Genomic DNA, 14,259 nt, shown 5'->3' with positions numbered 1-14,259 from the left:
CTGGCTGTCCCACAGGGGTACAGCCACTTATGGGGGTCTACACAGACACAGCCATAAGTCAGGCTCTGCCTGAAGGTCTCATTCCTTTGCAGCCTGCCCAGTGCTGAGACACCACCACGGCTTCATAAGCTTTACCAGCCTGAAGACAGACTGAGGCGGGCTTGAAACCTCACTCCAGACTTGGGACCAAGAGGAGGTGGAAGAGTTTCAATCAGCCTAGAAGGCCCAAAGACATAAGCAGGCAGCACTCAAGCTGACTGTCTTGTGCACTCACTGCTGTGCTCACTCCACACAAGGAGAACACATAGGGAACCTCTGCTCCCAGAGACTGGTTCTGGTACCCAGGCATAGCAGGAGAGCAGCCTGCAGCACTGGCAATCTGTTCATGCAGTTGCTGGCAGCTCAGAGCCACCAGGCATCCAGCTGCCAGCACAGGGCCAGTCCCGACTTGTCAACCCCATCTGGAGCAATCCTCCAGCCCGCTGTGTCCCTCCACACACCCCGGGAGAGGAGTGGCTTCAAGAGAGCTGCAGTTTCCTGGCACGACCTCTGCTCCACGGCTCTGCTCCACCAACACCCTTCCCTGCTCCTGCTACACCGTGCTTGGCCCAGCACACCCGTTCCCTGCAGCCACTTTGCTTTTAGCTGTTCTGCTGGCTGCTCCCCATCGCTCTGCACAGAGCAAATGGGATTCCAGTTCAGATGATGTTCTGAGCCCCCAAACCCAGTTTCCTCCTCGGGCCCCTCATATCCCCAGCACAGGGACTCCCCCTGCTGGCGAGGCTCAGGGATTGCACCCCAGCTCTTCCCGTCCCACCGCCAGCCTCCGCCCACAAGAGCTTTCAGCTCTCGACTTTTATTGAACCCCGGACAAGTGATGTTCAGAGGCCACCTGGGAGGCAGCAATCCCTGTGGTGCTTCCACCACTCTCTCATTGCAGGATCAACCCATCTGAGGTGCAGGGCAGTGCCACAGACCCACCAGTCTTGCAAGCAGCACAGGCGCAGCAGGCAGGGAGGGCAGGAAGGGCTGAAGCAGGACACAGGCGTGGTACTCTGAGCTCTACCGGCTACTCCACAATGTCCCCATACTTGTTCCTCCTCACTGGGAGTGCTGCTTTCCCTCTGTCCTCTGGACTAGGCAGATCTTCTGCAACAGAAAGAACAAGCTCACATCCTTCAGTTCCAGGGTGCCACTGTGGGACTTACATGGGGATTTTGGCAACGGCAGTCACCAGTTTAATTATGAGGCAGGAACAGCAGGGAAGAACCAGGCATGACAAGCCCAGGGAAAGCAGCAGGGAGGGATGTGAACATACCTGCAGGCTGAGACACCCCACCAGCCATGGCAAGCTCTTGTGGGGACTTGCCTGTCTCCAGGTAAATCCAGAAGTCGGAGCATTTCTGCGTCTCAGCTCTGGTTACCACATAGCTGGTGAGGGACCCTGCAGCTGGAGAGACCAAGATGTTCCCGAGAAAGCCAACAGCAAGGGCATCTGCTAAGGGCAATGGTGAGAAATGAGCTTGTTCAGCCTGGAGAAGAGAAGGCTCCTTAAGGGAGACCTTAGAGCAGCTCCCAGTGCCTAAAGGGGCTACAAGCAACCTGGAGAGGGACACTGGACAAGGGCCTGTAGGGACAGGACAAGGGAAATGGCTTTAACCTGCCAGTGGGAAGATCGAGATGAGCTCTTAGGCAGCCTGTGAGGGTGCTGAGGCACTGGCACAGGTTGCCCAGAGAAGTTGTGGCTGCCTCATCCCTGGCAGTGTTCAAGGCCAGGTTGGACACAGGGGCCTGGAGCAACCTGGTCTAGTAGCATGGGGTTGGAAACGGATGAGCTTTAAGGTCCCTTCCAACTCAACCCATTCCATGATTCTGTGAAAGCACCTACTGGCATACAAGGTGCAGCTGCCTGTGAGCCATCCCTGACCCCCCGGGGCTACATGGAGCAGGGATGTGCCAGGAGCCAGTGGCGAGAATCCCCCATGCTATGGACAAGCAGCTCGCCTGCCTGCAACACGGCGCCGTCCCCGCTGCCACCCGCCCCGGGGCAGGGGCAGGGGCAGCGCGGGGCAGGACACTCACCGCCGGCCAGCAGCAGGCTCCACTGGAGGCTGTACGGCACCTTCCGGTTCACCAGCTTCTGCACGGCGAAGGCGGCCCCACTGCCTGCCAAAACCCGAGCGTCGGGCGCTGTTACCGGCCAAAGCCCCGCCCGTGCTGCGCCCCCCCCCAGCTGCCCGCAGCTCCTGGGTGAGCCAGGCCGGGCCGTTACCTGCCAGGAAGGTGCCGATGCCCTTCAGGAAGGCGTGGGACTGGCAGGCCGCGTACTGCTGCAGCGCCTGCGGGGACACGCTCAGTGCGGGGCGCGGACACCCCGTTCCCCCCTTCCCCTGGCTCCCTTAGCCACGGAGCCCACTCCCCTTCCCCCCAGCCCCGCAGCGCACCGGGTGCTTGGCGGCCACCTCGTCCTCCACCCGCCGCAGCCCCAGCGTCACCATGGCCGGGCTGGCGGCTGCGCTGCCGGGTAGGGCCCACACGATCTCGCCCGCCTCTTCCGGCGCGGCCGCCATGGCGGAGGCGGCCGGGCCCTTCCACCGACTGCAGGCCGGGTCGTGCCGGTACTTGTGTTACTGCCGGCCCGGCGGCAGCGTCTAGTGAGTGAGGGGCCGGGAGCGGGACTGGGGCCGGGGCCGCGCGGAGGCTGAGGGGCCCCGGCGCAGCCTGAGCCGCTCTCTCTGCAGCGTGACCGATGCGCTGGAGGTGTGGACGGGGGAGCTCAGCGCCCGCCCGTCGCTGGGCTGCGTACGTACCGGGGCCGGGACCTGGGGCCGAGTACCGGGACTGGGACCGGGGCCGGGAGCCGCGACTGGGGCCGGATACCGGGGCTGGGGTCGGGGCTGGGGCCGGGGACTGGGGCCGGGTACCGGGGCTGGGGCCGAAACCTGGGGCCGGGTACCGGGGCCGGGTACCGGGGCTGGGGCTGGGACCTGGGGCCGGGTACCGGGGCTGGGATTGGGACTGGGGCCGGGTACCGGGGCCGGGTACCAGGGCTGGGGGCCGGGGCTGGGCCAGGCGGTTTCGGGACGTGCCCTCCTTCTCCCGTGCAGCGGTGCCAGCCGGAGGAGCACGGCGCGAAGCTCAGGTGTGTGCGGTAGCGCGGGGGGACCGGCCCCGGCCTCGGCCCCGGGCCCCGCTGACCCCGGCTCGCCCGCGCAGGGAGGCGTTGGGGCGCGGCGCGGCCTCGCTGAGCCCGGGGGAGAGACCGGGCACGCTGCGGCTGCGGGGGGGCGCGGCGTGCTCAGCCCTGGAGCTCTGCCCGCTGCCCGCCGCTGAGGCGAGGAGCCAGCTGCGGGCGCTGCTGTTCGGCATGGCGGGGCATATCGAGAGCCTGGAGAGACGCCTCAGCGGTACGTGGGGGCTGATTTGAATCAGGGTAAAGGCGCGAGGGGAGTGGGCAGCTCCCTGACACCTTCATGGCATCATCCCCCCACCCAGAGGTGCCCCAAGGGATCCACATCAGCGCTGGGCCTCCCTGGCCTCACCCCAGGTAGTTTCTCCTCCCTGGTCCCGCGTGGACTGACCAGGAGGGATGGGCAGTAGAGGTGATGCTGCTGCCTTCTTTCTCTTTGGCTGCCTAGTTCCCAAAGCTGGCCATGGTTTGCACTTCATCACCTCAGGTGGAATGTCTCCTGTCCGAGACCAGTGGTGTGTCCCTGAGCAGAAACACAACCTTGTCCCCGTGGCCCCATCATCTCAGGGAGGGGGGATTCACCTTACAGAGGTCTCTGTTTTAGGGTGTAGGAAGATCTTGGGGCATTGGCAGGCTGGGTGGGAGTTCTGGGAGGAGAACATGGCTCAGTTTGGCTGTAGAGGGGAGGGAACTTGCAGGGAAGGCCTGGGGTGCTGCTTGCTGCATTGGGGGTGTGCGTGATCACAAACTCTGGCTCTGGTTCTTGTCTCAGCAGTGGTGGAGACACTGGCATCTTCCTGCAGCCCTGAAAAGAGCACAACTCAGAGCCAGCAGCAGTTCCTGCCAGGTGCGCAGTTGCCAGGGGTCACCTCCCCTCGTCCCGCTGTTTGTTTGTCTTCTCTTCCCTAGGAGGCTGCTGTTCCCGTGTCCATGTGCTCTCCAGGACACTTTGAGCCCCCTTGGCTGTGGCTTGTTCTGGCACAAGAGGGGCCAGGCCTCAGCACGATGTCTTGTGGGTGTCTGGGATGTGCTGTACTCGGGTCAGGTGCCAGGCATCGCCGGGCAGGTTGCCTGGTAGCCTTCAGGAGGAGGTCAAGCTTCGCTGCTCTTCCAGGCTGGGGGCCATGGCAGGTCCATGGCTCCCTGCTCCTTCGGGAGAGGAGGCCAGACTTGGCCTTTTCTCGCCCACCGTGAATGCTGGGCCTGCCAGGCTGGGCTTGCTGGGCACTCACCTTGGGCATGGAGGGATTTGCAGGGCTGCCAGAGCAACTGGCTGACCCTTTGTAATCCCTGTCCTGCCTGTCCCTCACTGAGGCAGACCCCAAGCCTGGGAAGAACAGGGGTGCTGGCTCCACTTTGCCAGCCAGGAGGAAGATCCCAGGGGAGTCTCTCATTAATCCTGGCTTCAAAAGGTCAGTGCTGGGGCCTAGTGCTGGCGCCGGGCCGTGTAGAGGTCCTATGGACTCTGCTGTTTAGCTGCATGGGAGCAGGGTGTGTGATGTTCCATCTCCTTCTAGCAAGAAGGCACCATCTGGAGTAGACTTTGAGGACTCTTGACCTGTGCTGACCCACCAGAGCCTGGCCAACTGCGGCTCTAGCAGGTGGAGATTTCACTTGCACCTGGGGCCTGCTGAGCCCCTTGAGCCTGGGGAGGCGGATGGGACAAGCAGGACCCAGAGGGCTGGCTTTTTTCCCTGCAAGTCTTCCCTGCTGGCAGGGGCCACCTCCCCACGTCACTTGCCATGAATTGGTGGGGTTTTTAAAGAATTTTTGTATTGCCATGTAACTAAAAGGTTGCCTGTGCTTAACTTATTGCCAGTAAAGATGGGTTTAGCCAGCGAGTCTTTGGGGACCGGGACGACATGGATGGTCCATTCTGCCTTTCCTTTGCTTGGGAATCCTGTGGCAAATTTCAGCTGACCCTGGAGGGTCAGGGGCTTGGAGTTCACCTTCCTGACAGCTTTGTGCCAGTGGGCTGGTGGTTGAGTGGTTGGAGCTTCCCCAGGAGAGCTGGGAGAATGGGCCCAGCCCCCGCTATGCACTGGGAATTGGGTGTGAAGTCCTGTGAGGGATGAGAGCTGCTGAGGCTGGTCACTCCAGACACACTTGTCTCACTTGCAAAGCCTTTATTGATTTCCGGGAGCTCTGATATATGGCTTGGACTTGCCCTGCCTCACCCCCATCCCTCTCCCAAATCTGCTCCTGAGAGCTTCCTAATGAAAGGTTCTGGGGGCACGGTGCCCTCTGCTCCCCTTGCCCAGGGGATGGGGCCCTGCTGTGTCCCCCTCCCATGCCATGTCCCCCCCCATTCCCAGGGATATGCTGTGGCTGTGCTGGTTCCCCTCACCGGTGCAGCTCCTTGGGAACATCTTGCCCTGGGTCACTCACTGGCAGGTGGCATCGTGTACCTCCAGGGCAGGCTGCAGGGATGCCCACTGCCCTCTCTGCTCCACAGCCCTCTGCTCTGGGCAGCTTTTCCTCCCCAGCTCCAGCCCTTGCCCTCAGCATCGCCCAGCTTTGGTACAGATGGTAGCTGTGGCTGTGGCCCCCTTGTTCCCATTACAATGCTTGAGGAACCACAGGGCAGGTTGAGGGGGTGCTGGCTGGGCTGGGAGGGTGGCACAAGAGGTGAGAACTCATTTGCAGTGCAATGCAGATAGCTGCCAGCACCTCGGGTAGGGGTGCCAGCTGAGGGAATGTGGGTGCCGGGGCACAGCTCATGCTCACTGCCCTCCCCAGTGCGTGCAGGCAGGACTGTGATGGTCACAGCAGGACCAAGGCAGGTGCTCACTGCAGCGACCGCACCACAGAGCGATAGGCTTGTACAATCTCCTCGCTGCTGGGGCAGGTGTATCTGAACTCCTTGGTTTCCCCGGCACTGTTGAGGTACCTCCACACGCCCTGCAGGTCCTTGGGGATGCCAAAGCGGCGGTAGTGCTGGCACACGACCTGCGGGCAGGAACGGGGTGAGCCCCTGCCCAGCACTGCATGCTCAGGGTGTGCCAAGGAGGGCCCCATGGCCAAGGGCTGGTACTGACAAGCAGGAGGGTGGCAGGGGGCCAGGGGACATCCCTGGGACTACACAAGACAAGGGGTAGCACCTGGCAGGGAATGCAGAGGGGAATGAGATCTGTGGGGAAAGATTATGCTGGACAGGGGGTGCCAGGGAGTGTGGAGGTGGTACAGGGGTTGGCGAGGGAGCAGGGGATTGCTGCAGGCACCAAGGGGCAGCACTGGGGAGCCAGGGAGAGGGGCAGGGCACAGTGCTGAGGTGCCAGCACTAACCTGCACGATATTGAGCTTGGGCAGCAGGTTGCAGTCTGCCAAGGTGAGCTGGTCCCCGTCGAGGAAGCGGCGTCGAGAGGCCCGGAGGTGGGGGTCATTCACCAGTTCATGCTCCAGGGGGACACTCAGGAACTCATCCAGGCTCAGCAGGGCCCGCAGCAGGTTCCGCTGCAGCACTGCAGGGGGGCGGCAGCACCGCAGAGTCAGGGGCCCCCGCGCTGTGCTGCAGCTCCTGCCCCACACCCAGCCCCATGCCCGGGCCCAGCCACACTGAACTGCGTGTGGAGGGACAGCGCCTGGAGACCCAGCTGGGGCAGAGAAGGGCTGCAATGGCGCAGGGTGACCTGAAGGGGCTCTGGGGTGGTGGCACCCGAGAAGTTGCATGGGGTGTCTGTCCCCCACCCAGCTCCTCACCCTCGTCCTGGGCAGGCACTGGGTTCTTGATGTAGGTGGAGAACTTGTGGAAGATGTCATTCCCGGCCAAGCTGGACTCCCTGTACTGCGGGACCAGGCTGGGGAACCTGCAGGGACATGGGCACAACTGAGGGTGGCAGCAGGGGCCAGCAGGCTCATGTGCCATCTGCCACCCTCCCTCAGCCTGTCCTGCCCCTCTCTGGCCCCTGGACCCCTGTCAGGGCAGCAGCAGCCACTGACATGGGGGGGCCCAATTTGTCCTCCAGGAAGTCCTCGATGGTGACAGTGTCGGTCTTTGGCTCGCCGTTGTAGAGTAAAACAGGCAGCTGGGCCCCCGGCGCAAAGTCCTTCAGCACATCCAGTGCCCTGCGGGAGATGGGGACAGATCATAGAATCACTGAATCAACCAGGTTGGAAAAGACCAACCTGCTCATCAAGTCCAACCGATCCCAGCACTGCCAAAGCCACCACTAACCCATGGCACTGAGGGCCCCATCTATACAGTGTGTGAACACTTCCAGAGATGGCGACTCCACCACTGCCCTGGGCAGCCTGTTCCAATTTTTGGGGCAGGAACCTGAGCACCTTTTGGGAAAGGAATTGTTCCTCATCTGCATCTAAACCTCCCCTGGCGCAGCTTGAGGCCGTTTCCTTTTGTCCCATCCCTTGTTCCTTGGGAGCAGAGACCAGCCCCCTCCTGGCTCCATCCTCCTGTCAGGCAGCTGTAGGGAGTGATAAGGTTCCCCCTGAGCCTTCTCTTCTTCAGACTGACCCAGGTCCCTTAGCTGTTCCTCATCAGTTCCTAGGGCTCTGCAGGGTACCACATGTGTGTCCTGGGCAAAGGGACAAGGTGTTGCTCCCAGGCTGCTCCTCCCCAGCATGTGTCCATGGCAGCTCAGCCCTTGAAGAAGCCCACACACCTCCCTCAGACAGCGGCGTGGGGGTACAACAGTCTCCATGGGTCCCACAGTGCCCACTCTTCGCACCCTTCCCAATGTGCTGGGAACCTACCACTCCCCATCACTGTGCCAGGGCAAGCCTGTCCCACCCTGCCTGTGGCCCCAGGGCTGGCAGCCCCCTGGGAGGAGGCATCACTTACCTCTTCACATCCACGGTGGTGAGGGTGAAGGGCACCCCTTTGAGCAGCAGCACCATGAAGAGCCGCTGGCAGAAGGGGCAGTGGCCCATGCTCTCCCCATCCTCACTTGCCTGTGGGCAGAGGGAGAGCTCAGTGGCCCCTTCACCCAGCATAGCCGCAGGCTGGTGAGAAGCGCTGGCACCGGCTGTGCCAGGCAGGGCACCAGCACCTGCCAGCTCCTGGGGCCTTGCTGCCTCACCCCATCAGCTACTGTGGCCAGCAGGTGCTGGCCCTGGCCCTGCCGGGGGACATCAGGACCCCAGCCCCGTGGTGCTGAGGGAGACGGGGCTTGGGGCAGCTGTGGCAGGGGAGAGCCCAGTGCAGTGGGGACTGTGCCAGAGAAAGGTGATGGTAATGCTGGTGGCCCCGTCACTCCCAGGCAGGCCTGTCCTGCCTGGTGCAGCCGGACAAACTGCCCCGGCCGGGCAGAGGCGGGAAGGGCCAGGCAGGCGCAGGGAGATGCTGCAGTGGCTGGGCTGTGGGGGGGCTGGTTTGGGGGGGTATCCCAGGCCAGCACCCCAGGCTTAGCACCACAGCCCTCCCTGCCCGCAGGCAACATCATGCTGCATCCTGAGGAAGAGTCCTGAGCTGCCCGCTGCTGCCCATGGCCCCACATGAGCGCTGCAGTGGGCAGAGGCAGCGCAGCCAACCCAGCCCAGCAATGCCTGAGGCCCTGCCAGAGTTGCCCACTGGCCTGGGGCACCCCAGGTCCCCTTGACCCTCCTCACCTTGACGAAGAGCTGGATTTGGGGTTTCTCAGCCATGCTGGGTGGTGGCTCCCAGCTGAGTGGTGGCGGTGCCTTGAGTGCCCAGCACCCGTAGCCGGTCCCAGCCCACATTCCTCCTCAGGGTGCACCCGCTCCCACCCATGCCTGGCCCCACGGCACCCAGGGCCGCCCTGCCATGGGGCCCAGCCCCAGTCCCGCATGGGCGGCTCCTGCCTGTGCCCACAGCAAGCTCCACCACCCACCCTAGAGATGCCAAGTGCTGGGTGCAGCCCTGTGTGGGGCCCAGCTCCCTTTGCCCATTGGAGGCTCCTGCCCATGCATGGGCACTGCGACCCCCCCTCCTCAGCCCTTACCCTCTCCAGCACTCAGCCCTGGCACTCCTGTCCACCAGCACCCACACACTCTTGCTGGGTCCAGTTATTTTTTTATTTAAAACGATCATTATTTTTCACATTTAATCTCTTCTTGTTGTTTCTTTTGCTAGCAATGTACAGGCTCCTCCAAGGCGTCCCCACCCCATGCCCCACATGGCACCAACACTGTGCCTGCGGCTGGTGGCCAAGGATGCGCCAAGGGAGGCAACACGGAGGCGAGGCCAAACTCAACCAAGCAAATAGTGTTAAGGCAGCGGCTGCCCCTACCCCTGCTCCCACCCCACTGCCACCCTCAGGGTGCCCCCAGCGGGGTTTGTGCCACCATGCCTACCCAGGTTGCTTGGGCACAGCAGCATCTCCATTGACCACTGAAAGCCATGGGGACGGTGGCATGCACAGGGTGGGGGCAGCTCTGCGATGGGAGGGTTTAGGGGATGTTCCACACCCGCAGTGCCAGTGCCCACCCAGAACCTGGCAGTGGGGCAGGCACAAAGCCCTGGCCAGAGCATGGTGCTACCTCAGGGTGCCACCACTGAGGTCAGCTGGGGACCCAAAGGTGACACCATCCCCTATCTCCCTGGTGGCAAAGGGCTGACCCCAAGCTGGCTCATCCCCAGGGTGCCCCAAGGAAGGCAGCGCGTGCGCAGCCCCTCCCCAGCCAGCCCCTGTCCTGTATGCCGTAAAAAAAATATGGTCTGAAAAATCTGAAAATAGAGCTCATCTCCCCCCAGGTTCCCCTATTGAAAATACTGTATTTTGTATCACAATCTAGAGCAGGTGGCATACAGGACTAGAGTGACCAGGGGCATAGGGACAACGGAGGGGCTGCCCCCGCTCCTGTGACCGAGAGGGACCAGTGCTAGCACCAGGTGCTGCCCATGGCAGGAGCCAGCGCTGGGCCTCCTGCTGAGCCCATACCAGGGAGGCAGAAGGGGCAGCCAGGTCCGGGTGCTCCCGGGACAGAGGGGAACTGCTCACAGCCCCACCGGCTGCTGCAGAACATGGGGCACGCAGGGATGGGTGGTTGGGGTCCATGTCATGGGTCCGGCCATCAGCCCTCCTCTGGGCAGAGCTGTGGGTCGCTGCAGGCTGAGGGTGCTGCCAGGCTCGGGGGGCCGGGCATGGTCCCTGTGCGTGACAAGGCAGCAGGACCCTCTGCAGAAAGGAGGTGCACTGCTGGCCTGGGAGGGCACCGCCAGCCAACACTGCCGCAGTCCATCGTCTCCCCCCACCCCCCAGACACTGCGCCCACACCCAGCTGCACACTCTTGTTGTTCTACCCCAAGGCCACCTAACTCCCAGCTTCAAAAGCTGTCCTTGGGTGCAGCAACCCCTCTCCCAGCCCCACCAGTGCCCCAACAATAAGAAACCAATGCAGGTGGCTCCTCCATTGGGCCAGACACTAAGCTGTGAGTGGCAAAGGGGAGAAAGAGGGGAACACAATGTGCCACCACCGTAGCAGTGCCCTGTGGTGGGGTGGCAGGAGGCAGGGTGAGTGGCTCTGGGAGGAGGGACGTGGTTGGGGGCAGAGGGGGGAAACAGCTGGTGCCAGCACGTGAAATACCCTGTGAAATACCCCCCTGCCCTACCACATGCCCCCTGCCCGGCCCCGGGATGTGGGCAAGTGTCCAGTGCACACGTGGCAAGGCTGGGCAGGATGCTCCAGGGGGGAAACCCTGTCTCGGGCAGGCGGGAGGTCACTGGTGACACCCCATTGGTGACAAAAATCAACCCAGGGTGAAGCACCAGAGCCCCAGTGCTGGATCTCAAGCCACCCAAGGGCAAGTGCCAAGCCAGGAGCGATGGAAACAAGGCAAAAGCAGTATCCTTCCTCTGGCCTTGCTGGGGCTAGGCCTGGGGTGGTGACAGTGCTGTGGGTGTCCCTGCAGCCGGGGTCCCCAGGGTGGGTACAAAGACAAGGCACCGCCCACAGGCCTTGTCTTTGCCGCGCGGCACGCAGGGCTGGCAGCACGGGCACCGAGACATGTCCTTCTCTTCACAGTCTCCGTCCATGGCACATGCTGGCTGGGTGAGCCGGTGGCCCTGGCACCACGTGGTGATACTGCCCCACAGCTGAAGGGAACCATTTGGCTGCGGTGGCTCGTGGGATCCATGCACCATGTCCTCCCTGGCACATGCCTCCAGCCGTGGCAGCTCCGCTCAGCAGGGCAGAGAGAGGAAAGGCCGAAAGGGTTCAGTGGCTTCACAGCTGGGGGACGTGGCTGCGCCAGGGTCTCAGCACAGAGTGTCCGTGTTGAAGGAGAGCTGAGCCTGCAGGCATAGGGCAGGCTCAGGGGCTGGGTGGGGAGTGCCTGCTCTGCCCAGCACACTCAGTGCTGCTGGGGAGCACCCACCCCCCCGAGACCTCTCTTGGGTCCATCCCTGGCCCCACCGTGCCCCCATCCCCAGATGAGACCTGGTGCTGCAGCACCCATTCCTGGTACACAGCACCAGAGACACAGCTGGGATCAGGGACACCCAGATCTGGGGACAACCTCTCCTCACCCTCTCCTCCTCGAAGCTGATGAGGCCTTCGTCGTCGGTCTCCAGGTCCTCCTGCTCTTCCACCACGAGGGCCCGCAGCTCGGTGGGGGCAGCCCGGGGGCGCAGCAAGCTCAGCACACGCTCCAGGGGCGACTGCAAGGTGCAGCTTGGGCTCGTCTCCTGCTGCTCCAGGTTGTCACTTTGCTTCTTGGCAAAATTCACAAATACCTGGGGGCGGGGGCAGGGGCAGAGGAGTTAGGGCCACCCCTCGCCTACCATCTGTGCCCCTCGAGACAGGCCCCAGAGCATCCCACAGGCTGTGGCCACCACCATGCTCCCACCTAGCTCCACCTCCCATCCCAAAGGCAGTTTCTGCCAGGCACTTTGGCACAGGCACCCGTGGGCACGGCTGCCCGCCCTGGGGACACATCCAGCAGCCCGTGCCATCCCCGGTCTCACATTGTCCAGTGTGGTCTGGCTGACGGAATAGTCTTCAATGCCCAGCACGTCCACCACCTGCTCCATCTTGCTGAAGACCTGCGCCAGCGAGATCTGGTCCGACTTCAGCTGGTACTGGGCCTTGGTGTGGTGCCGCTCCTGAGGGACATGAGGTGACACCTGAGCCCTCACTCCCTGACCCCTCCTCCACAGGGGTCCCACAGAGGTGTCCCTTGGAGGATGACAGCTGCTTGTGCCCTGAAGCAGGGGCTGGCAGAGGACAGCACCACCACCACAGGGAGCTCACCTTGAGGACAGCCTCAGGGAAGTTGCGGTTGAAGAACCTCACCACCTCCTTGACGTTGAGGCTGGACTTGGTGCGCACGGTGATCATGTAGCCATCGCCAAACCTGCACAGGGACAAGCGACCCCATGAGGACCCCCCACCACCTGCACCTCTGTGGGAAAGGACCCCCATGGAAGAGGACAATGCTCCCTGGCAGCTGCTGCACCCACCAGGGCAGTGCCAGGATGCTCCAGTGAGCTCATCCCCTGCCCACCCTCAAAGCAGCAGTGCTCACACACAGACTGACATCTTGCCGTGGGTGCCACACCATTACCCACTGCCCACAGCTCACATGGGGTGCTGGACCCCCGCCAGACGCTTACCGGTTCTTCAGGTGCTGGATGCTGCCAAGACACTTGAGCCGCCCGTTCACCATGATGGCCAGGCGGGTGCAGAGCGCCTCGCACTCCTCCATGCTGGGAGACAGAGCAGGCTTCAGCAGGGTGACAGGGGGACACACCATGGGGGGCTCCCCCCACCTTCACCCGGGTGCTGTAGCTCCACCACCAGGGATAAGCAGAAGGCAAGAGGGTGCCCCAGGTTCCCTCTGCTGCCTGCCCCAGGCTCCAGAGACCTCCCCACCCCGCAGCACCCAGGTGCCCGGAGGCACCACAGGCCCAGTCCAAAGCCCCCTGGACCTGTGAGATGTGAGCACCACGGAGCGCCCTGTTTTGATGACATCCAGGATGAGGTTCCAGAGGAAGCGCCGTGCCTTGGGGTCCATCCCCGTGGTGGGTTCGTCCTGGGGGACAGACAGCATCCTCAAACACGCCAGCTCCCAGGACCCTGTCCTTCCCCTCCTGTCACACCATCCCACACTCCAGGACACATGTGGGGGAGCTGGGGGCAGGCAGCTCGCACCCAGGGGCATTTCTCCACCCCAGTGCAGTGCCAACCCCGGGGACAGGTGGTGGGTGGGAGGAGGATCCCACAGGCCGGGTGCTCAAGGCCAGGGCGCACCAGGAAGATGAAGGCCGGGTATCCGATCAGCGCGATAGCTGTGGATAGCTTCCTCTTGTTGCCCCCGCTGTAGGTGCTGGCAGGTTTGTCCGCGTACTTGGTCAGCTCCAGCTTCTTCAGGGCCCACTTGACCACCTGCAAGCATGGGGGGGCTGCCATCACCTTGCCAAGGCCATGGGGCTGGCAGGGCTGGCAGAGCTGGCAGCGGTTACACAGCTGAACTCGACGGCACAGGCCAGCAGCCAAGGGGACCACAAGCCATGTGCCAGCCAGGGGAGCCTCGCGGAGCCCTCGGCACAGCCATGAGTGTTGCTGGGGACCTGCAAGCGTGTGTGCCCAGCCCTGGTACCCCATGTGGGTGCACCACCAGGGCAGCTCCGCCATGAGGGCACCAGCACTGCTGGAGGCTGGTGAGATACCATCCCCATGGCACAGCACCAGCCCATGTCGCCCACCCAGGCTCCTACCCGCTCCTCATCCTTCCAGGGAATGCCACGCAGGCGGGTGTAGAGCTCGAGGTGCTCCTGGGCTGTCAGCTCATCGAAGAGTGCATCGAACTGGGGGCAGTAGCCCAAGCTCTGCTGGACCTGCAGGAGCTCCTTCAGGATGCTGCAGGAGAGGAGGAAGGGGACGTGGAGAGAAGGAATTGTTTTTCAGGAGCACCCTATTACTCACCCCCACTTTCACATGCCTTTATATTTGAGCACCTGCTACCAGGTAACTGACAAGAGGCAGCCTGGGCCGAGAGCTGGTGTCACTTGCCACCTCCCAGATGATGGTCAGCCCAGCAGGACATGGCTGCAGCGTCCCGCAGAGCCACATGGGCAGACTCACACTTCTTCATCCTGGGAGACCCTGACCCATCCCCAGGACAGCAGGCAGTGCCCACCTCCCACCCAGCT

The 14,259-nt window shown here is 63.0% G+C and overlaps 4 protein-coding genes and 1 long non-coding RNA gene across 12 annotated transcripts in view; 2 read left to right on the top strand and 3 right to left on the bottom strand.

The window, feature by feature from the left end:
• Positions 1–838: 838 nt before the first annotated feature.
• Positions 839–3,251, bottom strand: TMEM141 (transmembrane protein 141). 4 transcript variants are annotated; one of them, XM_030506915.1, is made up of 5 exons: positions 2,445–3,251; positions 2,273–2,339; positions 2,083–2,166; positions 1,319–1,450; positions 839–1,149 (listed from the first exon to the last, which is right to left on the bottom strand). In XM_030506915.1, the coding sequence occupies exons 1-5, from the start codon at positions 2,568–2,570 to the stop codon at positions 1,070–1,072; spliced, it is 489 nt and encodes a 162-aa protein (XP_030362775.1). In that variant the 5' UTR covers positions 2,571–3,251; the 3' UTR covers positions 839–1,069. The 4 variants fall into 4 exon arrangements, with proteins under 4 accessions (XP_030362775.1, XP_030362773.1, XP_030362774.1 ...); XM_030506913.1 differs by having other exon boundaries at positions 841–1,149; positions 1,319–1,495; positions 2,445–2,863; XM_030506914.2 differs by having other exon boundaries at positions 841–1,146; positions 1,319–1,495; positions 2,445–2,661.
• Positions 2,569–5,053, top strand: PAXX (PAXX non-homologous end joining factor). Its single transcript, XM_030507413.1, has 7 exons — positions 2,569–2,614; positions 2,660–2,802; positions 3,108–3,142; positions 3,217–3,407; positions 3,963–4,037; positions 4,509–4,602; positions 4,708–5,053. The coding sequence occupies exons 1-7, from the start codon at positions 2,569–2,571 to the stop codon at positions 4,745–4,747; spliced, it is 624 nt and encodes a 207-aa protein (XP_030363273.1). The 3' UTR covers positions 4,748–5,053.
• LOC115616979 lies at positions 3,414–3,786 on the top strand. The gene is made up of 2 exons (XR_003994459.1): positions 3,414–3,547; positions 3,639–3,786. It is a non-coding gene; the product is annotated as an uncharacterized LOC115616979 (long non-coding RNA).
• An 876-nt stretch (positions 5,054–5,929) lies between the features above and the next one.
• On the bottom strand, positions 5,930–8,868 carry CLIC3 (chloride intracellular channel 3). Its single transcript, XM_030506917.1, has 6 exons — positions 8,756–8,868; positions 7,989–8,098; positions 7,130–7,255; positions 6,890–6,996; positions 6,476–6,651; positions 5,930–6,139 (listed from the first exon to the last, which is right to left on the bottom strand). The coding sequence occupies exons 1-6, from the start codon at positions 8,864–8,866 to the stop codon at positions 5,978–5,980; spliced, it is 792 nt and encodes a 263-aa protein (XP_030362777.1). The 5' UTR covers positions 8,867–8,868; the 3' UTR covers positions 5,930–5,977.
• Positions 8,869–9,162: 294 nt separating this feature from the next.
• ABCA2 (ATP binding cassette subfamily A member 2) overlaps positions 9,163–14,259 on the bottom strand; it is a 32,475-nt gene continuing 27,378 nt past the window's right edge. For 3 of the 5 annotated variants that reach the window (XM_030506909.2, XM_030506908.2, XM_030506910.2), the window contains 8 exons: positions 13,825–13,966; positions 13,358–13,492; positions 13,036–13,139; positions 12,721–12,813; positions 12,359–12,461; positions 12,073–12,210; positions 11,635–11,841; positions 9,196–11,400 (listed from right to left, as the gene is read on the bottom strand). In XM_030506909.2, coding sequence (XP_030362769.1) covers positions 11,365–11,400; positions 11,635–11,841; positions 12,073–12,210; positions 12,359–12,461; positions 12,721–12,813; positions 13,036–13,139; positions 13,358–13,492; positions 13,825–13,966 — 958 coding nt within the window. In that variant the 3' untranslated portion in view covers positions 9,196–11,364. Of the gene's footprint in view, positions 11,401–11,634; positions 11,842–12,072; positions 12,211–12,358; positions 12,462–12,720; positions 12,814–13,035; positions 13,140–13,357; positions 13,493–13,824; positions 13,967–14,259 lie in introns of all 5 variants that reach the window. The other 2 variants (XM_030506911.1, XM_030506907.1) reach the window with 1 other exon arrangement.

This window comes from Strigops habroptila, chromosome 15, assembly GCF_004027225.2.
Source record: "Strigops habroptila isolate Jane chromosome 15, bStrHab1.2.pri, whole genome shotgun sequence".
In the NCBI taxonomy this organism is placed as follows: domain Eukaryota; kingdom Metazoa; phylum Chordata; class Aves; order Psittaciformes; family Psittacidae; genus Strigops; species Strigops habroptila.
The sequence above is the reverse complement of the archived record's forward strand: the minus strand, read 5'-3'. Positions and strand labels throughout refer to the sequence as shown.